Raw genomic sequence first — 14,905 nt, 5'->3', positions numbered from 1 at the left:
ACAGGGCTTTTTCCATCTCTGCAGTTCATGCTTTACACACAGTATTTGAATGTGAGGAAAGCTTTTATTTTGTTGCTGTTTTGGTACCTATTTGTGGCAGAGGAACTTCCCTTCAGTTGTTCTTGGCATCTTTCATCAGCAGTTGAGCCTTGTTCCAACAGTGTCCATTTTCTGTTCTTTAAATGGAAACATGAAGTCTTCCAGCTGATGTTTGTGTGTTGTTCTAGGATTTCCTTTGGCTGCTGCGGGCGTTTCACTGCTGCAGAGTTGCTCTCGTTTTCTCTGTCTGTGATGCTTGTCCTTATCTGGGTCCTAACTGGCCACTGGCTCCTAATGGATGGTGAGTATGTGAATTAAGGGGTTTTATTACTGGTCTGTGCCTGTTCTGCCACATCATCTGCCTGGTGATGATGGGTGAAATTTGCTGATATTAATGGCTTGGCTGCTGAGCTGTGGCAGACTCCCTGAAGAGCCACTGCCAGGAATATGCCAGGGGAGTGCTTGGAGCACCTGTTTTTCTGGTTTGTAAAAGCTTCCAGGGAAGTGCCAGAATACTCATGGAAGATATTCTGCACCTGTGTGGTGTAGGGTGAATGGTCAGATTGAGTTAAAGATGTGTGGAGACAGTGGTTGTTTATGATTCACAGCCTGATCCTAAAAATCTGGTCAGTTTTTGCTGTGCATCTTGTTTATTGGTTCCAATCCTCAAATAATTTGTTGTGAGGCAGCTCACAGTAGCTGCTTGTCTTTGATCTGTGTGATGCTTGCCTTGTGTGTGAGATGGGCGAAACTGGCAATCAGCCAGCTGGCTTGAGGGTGTGATTTACTGGTTTTTTTTCATGGTGGTTGACCTGAATTCACAGCTTACTGTTCCAAAAAGGAGCTTTCGTCCTTCCCTCCTGCCTTCCAGATCTCTTATGCTAGCTCTGGCACTCACTTAATCACATGGTAAACTGATCCAGCTCACTAGAATGGCAGCATACTTGGGTTTTGCCAGGCTATTTTTCTGCTGCTGCAGTGAGATGAATTGGATTATTGTGTAGTCAGGTATGTGCTAAATTTGGCAGGAGGTAAGTGGCAGCATGATGGGATCTGAGGGGATGGAGTGGATGTAATAGCAAAGGCATGAAGGGGTAGCCAGGAGCAGGACCTCTGCTTCTCAGGCAGTTAAACTGGCTTAGGACATGGTGTAGTGGCACCCTGAGGTCACGATTGCTTGAGGAAAAATTGCTGCAATAACATTACCTGCCCTTGAAATTGTTTGTTGCAATAGAAAACATTCATCCCATCAGCTTCTAGCTCCTCCTAAATGAGGTTAGCAACAGCAGCAGCAGCACGTCCTTAGCACTGAAACCTCTCATGGCACCATCATTCTTTTGTGTAATGGCACTATGCTTCATTCACTGTTTGAACTGCTTTAAAAGTCCCACCTGTTGTATGGAAGGGAAATACCTTTTAAAATACTAGATGATAAATGAAAAAATGCAGACAAAGTCTGTTTTGTGATAAGCAGAGTAGCCCACCATGAAAGCAAGGGTGACACTTGATCTGCAGTAGCTGCAAAGCTAAAAGGAATGTCAAGTGTGGATTTTGGCAGAATCTGAAGAGTTGTCTACTCTGAGGTATCAGCAGAAGCATTTAGTTAAAAATAGTTATTTTTGTGAGTGCTTCAGTCTGACATGGTGGACTTTGCAGTAATTCATCTACAGAGTTTTGAGCTGCTGGTGCAGAGTGGTGTCTGGCTTTTATTTCTCTTGGAGGTTTTTTATGATTTACCGAATTGTGTTGCTGCTGTCTCACTTTGGATTATTTTATGTAGTTTATTAAGGGAGCTTGAACTATATAGGTCTTTGTCCTGTCATTTGTTCAAACCCAATGAAATCAGTCTTTGCTAGTGACACTAAACAGGGAATAGCATTTATTGCCCTTTGTCAGGGAAGCAGACTGGAACTTTAGTCCTTGTCCTGTGCTGCTGCACGTGGCATCCCATCATCTGTGCCTTCTCTGTGTCCTGCAGAGACCAGAGTTTCACGTGTGGGGTCAGCAGCAGCAGCAGGGGCAGCAGCAGCGGCGCTCGCTCACTCGAGCATGCAGGCGGAGCGCTCTGTCCTGCGGGCAGCGCTGGCAGCTGCTGCTGTGCCCTGCTGGGCCTGCAGAGAATGAACCCCATGCTGTGAACGTGCTGCTCCCCGCCCGGCGGGGCTGGAGGAGGAGCTGCAGGAACGGGGCGGGTGTTTGTTCCTTGTGAGCAGCAGCGCATGGAGAGCCCTGGCTGTTCGCTTGGGGCTGTGCAGTTGGTTCCGCCAGTGTGAAAGAGCTTTGCTGCTCGAGAGCTGAGGAGAACACGGGAAATACTCCTTGGGAATTGCCAGTCCTTACGAAATCGAGGCGAGGCTCGATTCCTGCTGGAACAGCCTTCAGTACCCAAACCCTCCCCTGCCCCTGCCTGCACAGCCCTTGGCTGAGGTGCTTCTAAAGGCAGGGACGTGTTACAGGGCAGTGAGCCCCCGTTGGCTCCAGGGGTTGTTGTGGCCTTGATGGCACACCTTTATAGGTATTGAAATGCTTGTTTCTCAGAGCAGATTGTTGGATGACACAATCACCAATGATGGTCACTGTTCCCTGGTAAAGCCTGGTTTAAATTAAAGCTTTCCTAAGTTGTGAGCAGAGCTGGAGAAGTACAACAGGAATGCTATAGATGTATACAATATCTGTAGCTACAGAGTGAATGGCATGGTCATGGATACCCTGGTAGCTGCTGCAGCAATTGTACCTGTGTTCTTATTCCCATCTTTTAAAATACCTTTGATCAGACCAGAGCTTCACCTGGTGGCCTGTGGAAGAAGTTAAAGCCTCCCCAGCTTACACAGTGCTCTATAAACCACATCCTGCACCACCAGCATCATGGAGCTTTCACTTGCTCTGGATGCAGGAGAGCTGGAAAGCTGCCAGAGACTCTAATCAAATATGCAAGGATATTCTTAATCCTCAGAATGTCCCTGTTCCATAAAGAGTGTGCTTGCAGGGACTCTGGAGTTAATTTGTTCTGTTAATTGACAGTTAGCTCCTCCAGTGCTTTCTTATTCACCCTTGTTAACCCATTGCCCAGTACGTCCAAACCAGAGCTACTGGCTGTGTGGCTGCTCTTCTTCTCTTTCTGTCTTCCTCTCATCTTTGGCCTACTTTTTTTTTTTTTTAATGATTTGAAGTATATTTCAGTGAAGATCTCCCTTATGTAGTTTGTCATCACTATGCATGAGCTTGGATAGGGAAGCTGACATCCATTTAGAGAAGTCCATTGACTGCACTTTGGTCCATATTACTTGCACTTGTTCTGGGGCATTCCTGCTTGTTTTTTAAATTTACCAGTGTTTCTTAAAGCATTTGCAAAGCTGTGTAATTATTAGCATGTGTATTTCACTGTCAGCTGAAGCATTTTTTCCATCTTCTTTTCTACCCAGTATTTGCTTAGTTTGATGCCTTGTGCGTGTGGCTGTGTTAATTTCAGTGAGAGAGAAATGGAGTATGTGAACAAAAGATAAAACTCATACTGGTTACAGTATTTCCATTTCTCATTAATTATAACCTGGAAATTCTCTCCTAAATGTAGGCTTACTTGAGCTATTATTAACACTGGCTTTAGAGAAACCTCTTTGATTTAAAACAGTCTGTTCCCTTGTATTTGCTCTTCTGCCAAGGAAGTCTGTAACTCAGGGCTATACTGAATTACCAAATGCAGTTCTTTTTCTTGCTGCTTTGCTGTGTCTAATCCTTTAAACCTCAATAATTTGCTCACATTTTGTAACTAGTTACAGTTGTGCAGCGTGACTTAGGGTACATTTTTATGTCAGTGATCCCACTGCTTTGTTTAAGCTGGCTGCTGTGACGGTTGTGGTTGTGCTAAGGTTGCCAGTTCTCAGGAGATAAGGTGGGCTTGGCAGAATTGCTGGGATGCAGCCCCTGGGCACTGCAGGCACACGCTGGTAGGAGGCCCAGGGCATGTTTATCCCTTGAATGTGTATGGATGTGTTTCCCTAGTGAGTGGATAAAAGATGTCCCCAGCTTTCAGGTGCAATGCAAGTGTCAGGTGGCTTCACAGCCCCACAATTACAGCCTGAGAATCCAGAGGTTAATTTATCCATTTTGGCTGAGTCCAGCTGTCACACTGGTGGGCATATGCATAATGAATTGGCTTCCCCTGCAGTTCCAGTTGGCAAAAATGGGATTGTAGCTTCTTACAAATTGTGTCATGTTAGACGAAGACATTTTGTTGACGAATGTCTGCATGATTGACTGTAATCTGATCCCAACAGAGCTTCATTATTCCTTACAAATAGACTGATATAGATGACAGTTGATTTGCTTTTAAAGTTGTTTTTTTAAAATTTTTATTGTATTTTTAAAATTGTTTTATTGTAAGTATTTCTTTGGGGATTTACTTGTAACCAGTAGAAATACATTCTGTTGTCATTTGAGTATCCTTGGTAGATGAGGCTGGGCTCTAGGAAGCAGGCAGTGACACAAATGTGAAGACTGGGGTTTTGTTTAAAATCTTACCTTTCTACCCTGACAAAATTCCCTGTGGTACAGAGTGAAAATCTGAGCTGTGTCATGTTGTACAGCTCACTGATCTGGCTTTAAAGTCATCCTTTGGAGGGATTAGGACAAAACTTACCCATATTTTTTGCCCTAAGCTTTTACGCACAATTTGGTTATTGGGAAATCCCTGGATATCTAAATGATGATGTTTCATGGTATTCAGGCAGTCTTGCACAGTCTTGCCCAAGCAGAAGTTTGGTTTGAGTGGGTTTTTATCAGACCAAGTTCTAACTAGTCACATAACCGTGCCCTTTCTGAATTAAGAGTCAAGGATATTATTTATTTTATGTGTTTCGTAGAAAAATTAATAGAGGAAAAGTAGAGATTTGTGTTTGGGACACAGGGAATTCAAAATTGTTTTGTTGCTTCTGTTTTAAAGTAGGTAGCCAGGGTTGTACAGGGGAGATGGAGTCTCTAGGACAGAGGACGTGGACACATTTCTGTGTGGTGGGTGGTAGATGCTGAGGTTGTGCTTGCAGAGGGATCTCTGCTTCCATGGGGGTGTGTTTGCAGTTGGCTACTGAATGTATTTTGACTTTGCTTAACCCTGGTAAGAAGAGTGTCACTGTCTGGAAATGGTAAAGCCATCGAGTGCATGCAGAGCTGCACAGGTGCAGACAGAGGCTTCTTTGGGGTCCTGGGAGGAGATACTGGACTGGGATTGGTGTTTTTCTGTTTGTTTTGCTATTTTGAATGAACTAACGATGTCTTGCATTTTGTAGCTCTGGCAATGGGCCTGTGTGTTGCAATGATAGCCTTTGTTCGGCTGCCGAGCCTGAAGGTTTCCTGCTTGCTGCTCTCTGGGTTACTAATTTATGATGTCTTTTGGGTAAGTGTTTGGTTTGGTTTTGCTAAAACTCTTTTTATGCTTTGGATTTGTAATTGGCCTTAGGCCAGTTTTAAATGAATTCTGCTGGTATGAAGTTGAGGAAATTTGGCAAAGCCAGAAGATTGGCTCCACCATTCCAATCTGAGATGCTGAATTCTACAACAGATTACACAATTTTTTCCTTGCTAATTACTTGAAATAAAGTAGAAATAAGATTATAATATTTTAACTTTTGCATATTATTAAAATAATAATGATTTGGACCTCAGATTTTGAAAGCTGGCTGAAGATGAGAACAAGCATTTCCCACACACACAGAGCTGTGTTCACACTAGCACAGGGCACACGTGGTGGCTTCTGGTTAGCAGTGAAATCTGCAGAACAGGAATGCAGATGGACTTAGAGCTAGACAGGCTGGCATAAAATCGTAGTGCACTTCTACAAGAAACCTGACAGAATGTGTTCTATAATGGCAGGAGAGGTTTGTTTTACCTTTGCATAACATCGTGCACTGATCCAGGGCAGCACCCACTGAGAGCTCTGGCAGCCAGAGATTCCAGTGGGATGGGCTGTAGCATAAAAGGCTGTTGGAGACAAGGGCTGCCTCATTCCATTTTGAGTGAGCACCATGCTCACCTCTTCTCTGTTCTGCAGCTTTCTTCTGTTTTCAGACTGCTGTTATCTGCATTAGCCATCCTATACTATCTGCTTGTTGTCCAGACAGATCCTTTGCCAAAGGATCTCAAGATATTAATCAGTATCTTGATATCAGAAGGTATATTCCAGTTATTCTTGAGGATTAATAGTGTAAAAAGCTCTATATGAATTTTTGAAATACATTTTGCCTTTTATCATACATACAATGTATGTATAGGAAAAATATCCTTTCTTTTCTTGAATAGCAAAGCAAAAATACATTCAGCTTGAGTTGCTGTGTAATTGCAGTTTGTAACTTCTGATTTCCTTGCTCTGTAGGTCTTTTTTTCTGCCTACATCTTTAACAGCAATGTTATGGTGAAAGTGGCCACACAACCAGCTGATAATCCCCTGGACGTGTTATCCCGGAAACTTCACCTGGGACCAAATGTAGGCAGAGACGTTCCCCGTCTGTCACTGCCTGGAAAACTTGTATTCCCAAGGTAAAATCTTATTTCACTGTAGAACATGGGAAAAGTTTTCCTTCCATATACTTAATAGTACTAATTCTGTTGGAAAATCCCTGTTTAGTCATTTCCTCTTTATGCTAAAGAGGAATATAATGAGCAGTGAGAACTGGACGCTTTGTTCATTCATAGAGAAAAGACCCTGACTGGGGTAAAAGGTGCCCTGTTCAGAGCAAGATACACTTCTCAACATTTGTGAGAATTCTACAGCCTGATGATTGCTAGTGTGACCTCACACTTAAATGCAAAATATCTGAGGTTTATTACAACATCAGAATAGTCTGGATTACTGCATAATTGCAGATGGTTGGGAAGGGCAAGAGTGGCTTACCCGGCAAGCACCATGCTGAAGAGAGATTATTCCACTTGTTCCTGCTCCAGGGGTTCCCTGATGGCTCAGATCTGTAAGCAGACACACCCAGGGCCTGGTGTGGCAGTAAGCTCAGTGCAGCAGCAGTCAGGCAGTAAGTTTTGTTGCAGTATTACTCTGTTCTTATTTCTTTAGACGCTGTGATGCTGAAATTACAGAGATTAGAATTTGATTGTCTGCAACCATAAAACCAAAATTGTTCATCAGCTGTGTGAAATGAAATCACAAAGCTGAAAAAGTGAACAATTTTTCTTGAAAAATATCTTGGATTTAAGATAATGGATGATTTTAGTTCTTAATCTTTTTCACAATTGGCTCTTTTCTGGAAATCTGGCAAGACTGTAGTTTTCTGTTTTGTCTGAATGTCCCAAATGGGTGCACTGACTTGTTTTAGATCTGCGTGCATGGGGATGAAGACGCACTGCAATGGTAATCAACAGTCAGATCAAAGGGCCATCTGGTCCCTCCCATCAGCACTGATGGAGAGGACAGAAATACTCAGTCAATGGATTTGTTTCATTGAGTAATCTAAGGGCAAAAGCATCTTAAACACTACTGGGAGAAGGAAACTGGTTTGGAGCAATGTCATCCCTGCCCAAATGAGTTCGTTGTAAAGCTGAGGTGGTGAAGAAGTCACTGAGGAAAAACTCATTAGCCAGCATTGGGTTCTGCTGTGTGCAAGTTTGCTGGTAGAAAGAGGGACTGTGCCAAATGAAGCTCAAAACCCCAGTGGAGGAGTCTAGAGCTTGTCACCGTTTCTTTTGGCCATGAACCCAATTCCAGTTGCTCTTCAGTTCCACAGGCAGTCACTTCTCCATGCTGGGGATTGGAGATATTGTGATGCCAGGGCTTCTGCTCTGCTTTGTCCTGCGTTACGATAACTACAAAAAACAAGCCAACAGTGATTCCTGCGGTGCCCCAGGACCAGGGAACATCTCTGGGCGTATGCAGAAGGTCTCTTACTTTCACTGCACACTTATTGGCTATTTTGTAGGTGAGTAATTAGTTCAATATTAAAGAGCTGCCTAAATGAGCAGATGTCGGATTATTGTAGTAGGTTTAAAAGATGATGAAAACAAGTGTAAAGAGGCTTTGAGAGGATGCTTGGTTATGTTCTTTTTAATCCTCCTCTCTGCATTTATTTGCATGGTCTAGGGAGAAAAGCCCTTCTATAGTCTTCAAGGTTGGGGTTTTTTGGTAATTGTTGCATTTTATTTAGAGGATGAAAGAGAATATTAGTGTGTTTTTGATAGCACTTGCACTTTGCTTCACTGGCATAAAAAGTGTTGTAGCTCATACCTAAGTGATGGAAAAAATCCAGAAATTTTCAGATGAATTATGCTGTGTATAGTACATAGCAAATTCAAGCAATTCACTGAGGCAACTCCTGCATTTTTGTATTCTGATCCTGACATAGTAGTACATACAGAAAATCATAAATAGTTACAACTGGAATGCTGTTTATAATTTGCTGTAGCTAGCCCTTTCCTGTCTAATATAAAATAGGCTTTTTGCTTTTCCCTTCAGTATGGGCATGCATGTGCATATCCTGACCTCCCATGGCCCTTCTGAGGCTGGAAAGCAAAGATCATTTCCTACCAATAGCCTTCCTCCCCCCACACCTCAGTTTTTCCCCTCCTACATTCCCTTCTGGCAGGTGTCCAGGAAAGTCATTCCTGATGTGTACAGCCCTTCCTCTGAGCCTTCACTGCTTAGGAGCAGCATTTCAGTGCGATTCAATCAGCTTCCGCCCTTCACCTTTTGTTGTATTTTGTCTAAATTATTTTTGGCTTAGTCTGAAATTCAAAACTGGAGCAAGTGGCTTAACACAGCCTAATACAATAATTTTTCACTGTTTCATTTCTTTCAACTGCATTCAGGGAAAGCAAAGCACAGAGAACTAACTTTTCCTCACCAGTTTCTCAGAATGGGGGTGAAGGAAGTTTTAATGGATGAAATGCTGAGAACATCCACCTGCAACCTGAAGATATTTATAGTAACATTTTTCTCTTACAGGTTTATTAACTGCAACAGTAGCTTCTCGTATTCACCGGGCAGCCCAGCCTGCCCTGCTCTATTTGGTACCATTCACTTTATTGCCACTCCTCACCATGGCCTATTTAAAGGTAAGAGGGCAGAAAGGAGCTCTGGGCCAGCTGGCAGCAGGGTCAGTATCCTTGCACTGGGCAGCAGCTCTCAGGGATGATGTGTGTCCCTGGCAGGCCTGGCCCAGAACTGTGGAACCACTGCTCTTGGGTCAGTCTTCATTTCAGAGGACTGAGCAACTGAGAGATGAGTTCCTGAAACAGAAGATCATTAATGTATATAAAGTACCAGTAATTCTAAACTAAATAAATTTTGAAATACTAAATTCTGTTCTAATTGAATAAGTGAATATGTCCATGTCCAGTTGGTCATGAAATACCATGTGCACAAAGTTTGAACAGTGACTGGGGAGGCAGAACCTTGCTTGCCTCTTCCCAGTCACCTGTTCTGAAGAGAAATTGTGAAATTTACCTTTTCTGTTCCAGGGCTGTTGTCGAAGCACACATCTAGCACTCTGCAGAGCAGAACATAAGAAAGGGCAGGATTTTCAACCTGAGTTATTATTTTCTTCCCATCAGAAACCTATTTTGGGTATTATCTGCTCTAAAAGTAAGACATTCTGGCCTGACAGGGAAAGGATTTATTTTTAATTTATTGTAATTTGCAAAACATGTGAAGAATAGATTTGCTCTAAGACGTATTTGCAATTCTGTGTGCATTTTAAAGTGTGAATTCTGTGCAGAGTTGAGAGTTTCTGAGGGTGTGGTCCTTGTGTGTTTCCCTGCCTAGGGCGATCTACGTCGCATGTGGTCTGAGCCTTTCCACTCCAAGTCCAGCAGCTCCCGTTTCCTGGAAGTATGATGGAACGGACAGGAAGTGACCTGAACTTCTGCCTTGGTCCTTTTCACGTTAACTTGTGGCTTTGTTGTCTCCTAAAGCTGGACTGGCTGGTACTTGGGAAGGTACCAGTGATGGGACATGTAAGAAAGGACTTTGTATTAGAGGAGGGAAAGAAACAAAAGCTAAAATCCCAGAGCGCCGCGTGACTCCGTATCTCCCTGCAGATGTGGAATTTGGGACCCTTTGTGCAACTGCAGCCACTTTCCTCTTTCCTCACTCAGATGGAGTAGTACCAGACTATTACCTTTGTGAGAGAGGAAGAAACAGACTTGGAACTAAAAACGGCTTGAAGTCGTTCAAAAACTTGTGAACACTAAATGCAAAAACAGTTAAGCAAACTGAGGCTTCTTCAGAGAACCCCTCGTGGACATTGGGACCAGTTTCCTGCAGGACTTCGGTTTTGAAAAGAACTGAGACAGAAGGTCTTCTGTCACAATATTGGGTTTTTTTGATTTATTAAATATTTCCTGTGGTGTGAGGTTACTTATTAAATCCACAGACATTGAGTGACTTCTTGCAGTATACATATAAAAATTTGTTGTAACAAGTTACATTTCCACCCAGATGTCATATTGCAGTGAAAAAGGGCACGATTTTTATACATATATATATACACACATATAGATATATATATGAATAAATAAAAAGGAAAACCTGCTAAGATCATGCTGTGTAGCAGACAGGGGCTTGCTGTAATTTTTAGCATGTAGCGCAGTTACTCTGGCTTTATGTATATGGATCTACAATGAGCTGCTGTTTTTTCCTCCCCTTCCAACAACTGAACCTGCAGTTTAAAACCAAGTGTAGTATTTGTACTGGTTGTACCATGGACTTTAGGGGATATTTGATTTGATCAATGTAGCAAACTAGGGAAGAAAGAAGTTCAAACCCAGCCCTGTGTGTCTGAGGGGGGAGGAGGTGGGGGGTGTCTTTTTTCTTTTTTTTTTTTTTTTCTCCTCTTTTTGATTCTTTTTTACAAACAGCTCCCTTGCAGGTTTTTAGTAGTTCCTTCTTGACCAGTGCATGTATTATAGCAGCAATTGTCTTTGTGCTTTCTGATCATAGTAATGTATCACTTGTAAATACATTTTTTCTATTTTCTATTTTTTTGTATTTTTTGCATTTTGTTTCATTAGTGTGCTGTATTTTTCCATGCCCCTGCCCCTTAAAGAAAAAAAAAAGAAAAAAACTGTCCTTAACTGTTGTGACTGGTTGGAATTTGTGTGTTGACTGCTTTGTGTCTGTAGCCTGTTAAAATGTGGATTTTATTCTTTCTTTTTTAAAATCAGCAGTTCCAGTTGTTAATTTTATTGACTGAAAGGCTTCCCTGAGGTAACTAAACTTCTTTTCCTTTCAAGCACTGTGCCAAGCGGGGTTTGGGGAGCTCTCAGATGCTGGGAAGTGTTATTGGCATGGGAGAAGGAGGAATGTTGGAGACTGACTCTGAGCAGTGAGGTGACTTTGGGACTGGTTTTGTTCCAGGTAAGGGAGGGTTTGGTCAAACACCTGGAGCTCTCAGCACTGTCAGGTGGTACAAGAGCATATTGGACATGGCAGGAAGTTTTGTCCAGCCACATGGGTGCACTGTCACTAATGTCATTAACTAACCCCTTCCTCTGTTCTCAGACAGGTCTGGCACAGGTGACAGAGGGTCTGATGCCTCTGAGTTGGCTGGGATGCACCTCCAAGACAGCTGGAACATCCCAGGACAAACAGTAAGACACAGCTCAGCCCTTGCAGAGTGGGCGAGGGCACTGAGAATTTAGCAAATGTGAGTGGGTGTGCCAGGGGGGACATTGGACCTTTGTCTCTCATACCTCCACCCCCCCCCTACTTCTTTTCTTCCCTTAGCTGAAAGCATTCCCTTTACCATGTGCCTGCAGTGCTCATCCTCAGGTAACTGTCACTTTTTAATGAAATTAATAGCTCTTCATTGAGAATCTGCTTTTTCTGGTCATGCCAGGTGTTAGGTTCCAGACTTCCTTGGGACAGTGGAAAGGCATTTTTGAGCTATACCTCAAACATAAGGTGAATAAAATATTGAGGCAGGTGTTCAAATAAAAAATACTTTCTTGGTGGCTTTTGTATTGCTGAGAGGTTCTAAACAGGGGAATAACAACTTCAGATCCACTTTGCTGCAGCTTTACCTGGCTAGCCTTTGCACCTACCTGACAATTGTGCACAGCTCAGGTGCCATTAGTTTCACAGCAGTTCCCTCCTTTGAATTCTTTGGAATTCCTCTGAAATTAAAAGACAAGGTCTTTCTCTGTTTTGCAGCAGCATTTTTAGGCCATGCCTGCTAAGTGTCCTTATGAACAATTTCTACACTTAAAGAAGCGTTTTGGAGAAAGTTCTAGAAGTGCTAATTGATAAATACTTAATGAGAATTAATTTAGCTTTCCCAAAATAGCCTGGCCTTCCCTGTTAAGCTGTCTTGCCTCCCTGCACTGTGCCCTTCTCTTGCACCAGGAGACCTGAGTGAGCCATTGCTGAGCCTTCTGTCTCTGCCCCTCAGATTGTGCTGGGGCCTTGCCCAGGTGAGCACTCACTGCACTGGAAGGGTTTTGCTGCCCCTTCAGCCAGATAAAAAAGGAAATGGATTGTGGTGCTTGCCAGAGGTTTACTGACATTTACCTGTCCAAAGAAAAAGTGCTCTCCCAGAGCTTTAAGTTAAAACTGCAAAGCTTTGTTCTATAGCTCTCCCTCCTCAAACCATTCAGGGGGATTAGAAACAGATCCTACCTGGCTGCTCAGCTGTGGGCCCTCCCTGCACAGATGGTCCTTTAGTCCTTGTCTTTCCAGTCTGACGTGTCTCCTCTGCTTGAGCATCAAGCTGTACAGGGTGCTCTGTGTCCTCTGGATTTTGGGAGACTCTGTAGGACCTGGGCTCCTGTGCCTATTGGGTCTGGTACAGTTGCTGATGCAGTCTTTGATGAACTCCTTAATAAACTAGACACAAAGTCCTGCAATGAGATTGCCCAACCACCTACCTGCCTCTTCTGGAAAGTTGTCAAAAATAACTTAATAACTGACTAACATAAACCTTCCTGCAATAGGTAAAATGCTGGCAAAAAAGCAATAGACTAAGGCTTATAGCACAGTTGTCAGGACATGGAGCAGAGCTGTAGTGTACAAATCTGCTGACAGGCCTGGTTCTCTGCTGCATCGTTGAGAACAGTCAGCTTAGAAATGGTACTGTTTATGCTGACATTTCTCTGAGGTCACACTTCACCTTGCCAACATGATGAGTTCCAAAATTTGAATTTGAAATTAGTTTTTTCATTCAAGTTACAGCACTGTCACATTTTATCACTATTCCATGTCTTCATTCTATTAATCTTCCAGGCACTTAGCTTTTTTATTTCAGGATGTCTTTCAACTATAGTATTTTCCATCTTTTCCAAATTCCCAACATAACCTGAATGTGTGGCTGTTGCCAGGTCTGTGTTGATAGTGAGAGGTCTTAGGCAAAACAAAGCTCCAATTTAAAATCAGAATAAATTTGTCCTTTTTTCAGAACAGTTTATCTCCCTTTAGTCTGTCGGAACACGAGTCTGAGCTACATGATATAAAAACTATTAGGTCTAAGATGGGGCAGGAAGTAACTCCTAGTTACTGTAACTGTTTTCTAGTTCAGGCTGCACCTGCTTCATGCTCATAACTAGTTTCATGTACTCTTAGAGAATTGTGGGGCAAAAACCACAAAGTCCTTGAGAAGAGGAGCTTGTGTTCTTAAAAAGTGATGTATCTCCTTCCCGGCTTGTGTCTAATTTACGTATAACCTGATTTTCCCATCTCTGTGCTCCACCTCTGCAATGTTGGCTGTTTGTCAATTGTGGCTTCACGTGTGAACAGACCCTTTTCTCCAAGGAGAGCCTGGCCCTGCCCACACCTGGGTTTGTGCTGTCCGGGGATGGCTTGGTAAGAGCTTCTGTTTAATGCTGCAAAACTCGTTTGTGTTTTGCCCTTTCAGCAGTTCCTCTGCAACAGCCCTAGGAGCAGACACACACTCACCACACAAAATTCTCTCAGCCAGTAGCAGTGAGGAGTAAGCTTGAAGTGTGCTTGCCCTGAGAAAAGCCACTGCTTTGCTCTGGGAGCTCTGGGTCTTTGTGTGTAACCATGCATGTTACCCCTAAAGCAGTGCAGTGCGACAGGGCTGGGCACTGAGCTCTCTCTCTGAACCTGTGGAAGCAGGGAAAACAAAGCTTTTGCACCTTTTTTTTTTTTTTTTTTTCTTTCTTTCTTTTTTTGGCTGCCTCAAGGTTGTAGGTTCTCTCTCCTCTGTCAGCTGAGGTGGTCCCAGCCACCATCGAGGGGTAACAGGGGTGGTTTCATTCTGCTCTGGAGAAAAGCTGCAGCAAATGAGAGCTGGTAGAGAGGAAGGCTGAGGGTGAAGAGGGACAGTCAGCAAGTGCTGACAGCACAGCAGATCTAAGAGGAACACCTGGACAAGAGGGGAAATGGGCTGGCAGAAATGTGACTGACTGTGCTAGCTCACTGGGGATTCAGCTGGAGCACAGCACAACAGGAACTCTGCCTTGCTGAAGTCCTCACATCCCCGCAGCTCCTGTTTTACCCAAGTGGCTGCAAGAAGTGCAGGATCCTACGTCTTCGGGTACCGGCATAGAAGTGAACCTGCAGCAATCAAAGTGGTGACACGGGCCGAAATCAAGCTTCATCCAGAGAAGCTTTCCATTATTTATAACATATTCACAATCATTGGAATGGTCTTCCAGTAGGAATGCTCCTATTGAATGCAGTGCCTGGCGAGTTCTGTCAATCCTTATGCATGGAGAGAAACTCGGCACTTGAGGCCCTTGCCCCAACACGCTGTTGCCCTCCAGCGCCCTGCGCAGGGATGGCTGACATCACTGAGAACTGGTCTCACTGGTGCATGCAGGCCCTGCTGGTTTCTGCTCCTGTGTCTTGTGACTGGAAGAAATGACTCTAAATTAATTCACGTCTGCATTAAAAAAAAAAGGTGAGGGAGTGGTG

General features: G+C 43.4%; 1 protein-coding gene across 2 annotated transcripts in view; it reads left to right on the top strand.

Moving 5' to 3' along the window:
• The window catches only part of SPPL3 (signal peptide peptidase like 3), a 56,210-nt gene extending 45,018 nt beyond the window's left edge, over positions 1 to 11,192 (top strand). For both annotated transcript variants that reach the window (XM_056504579.1, XM_056504578.1), the window contains exons 6-11: positions 228 to 340; positions 5,322 to 5,428; positions 6,404 to 6,567; positions 7,756 to 7,955; positions 8,978 to 9,087; positions 9,797 to 11,192. In XM_056504579.1, the coding sequence (XP_056360554.1) occupies positions 228 to 340; positions 5,322 to 5,428; positions 6,404 to 6,567; positions 7,756 to 7,955; positions 8,978 to 9,087; positions 9,797 to 9,868 (766 nt within the window). In that variant the 3' untranslated portion in view covers positions 9,869 to 11,192. The remainder of the gene's footprint in view (positions 1 to 227; positions 341 to 5,321; positions 5,429 to 6,403; positions 6,568 to 7,755; positions 7,956 to 8,977; positions 9,088 to 9,796) is intronic.
• Positions 11,193 to 14,905: the final 3,713 nt, after the last annotated feature.

Source organism: Oenanthe melanoleuca, chromosome 15, assembly GCF_029582105.1.
Source record: "Oenanthe melanoleuca isolate GR-GAL-2019-014 chromosome 15, OMel1.0, whole genome shotgun sequence".
Taxonomy (NCBI): domain Eukaryota; kingdom Metazoa; phylum Chordata; class Aves; order Passeriformes; family Muscicapidae; genus Oenanthe; species Oenanthe melanoleuca.
This window is presented reverse-complemented; position numbering and strand designations above follow the sequence as displayed.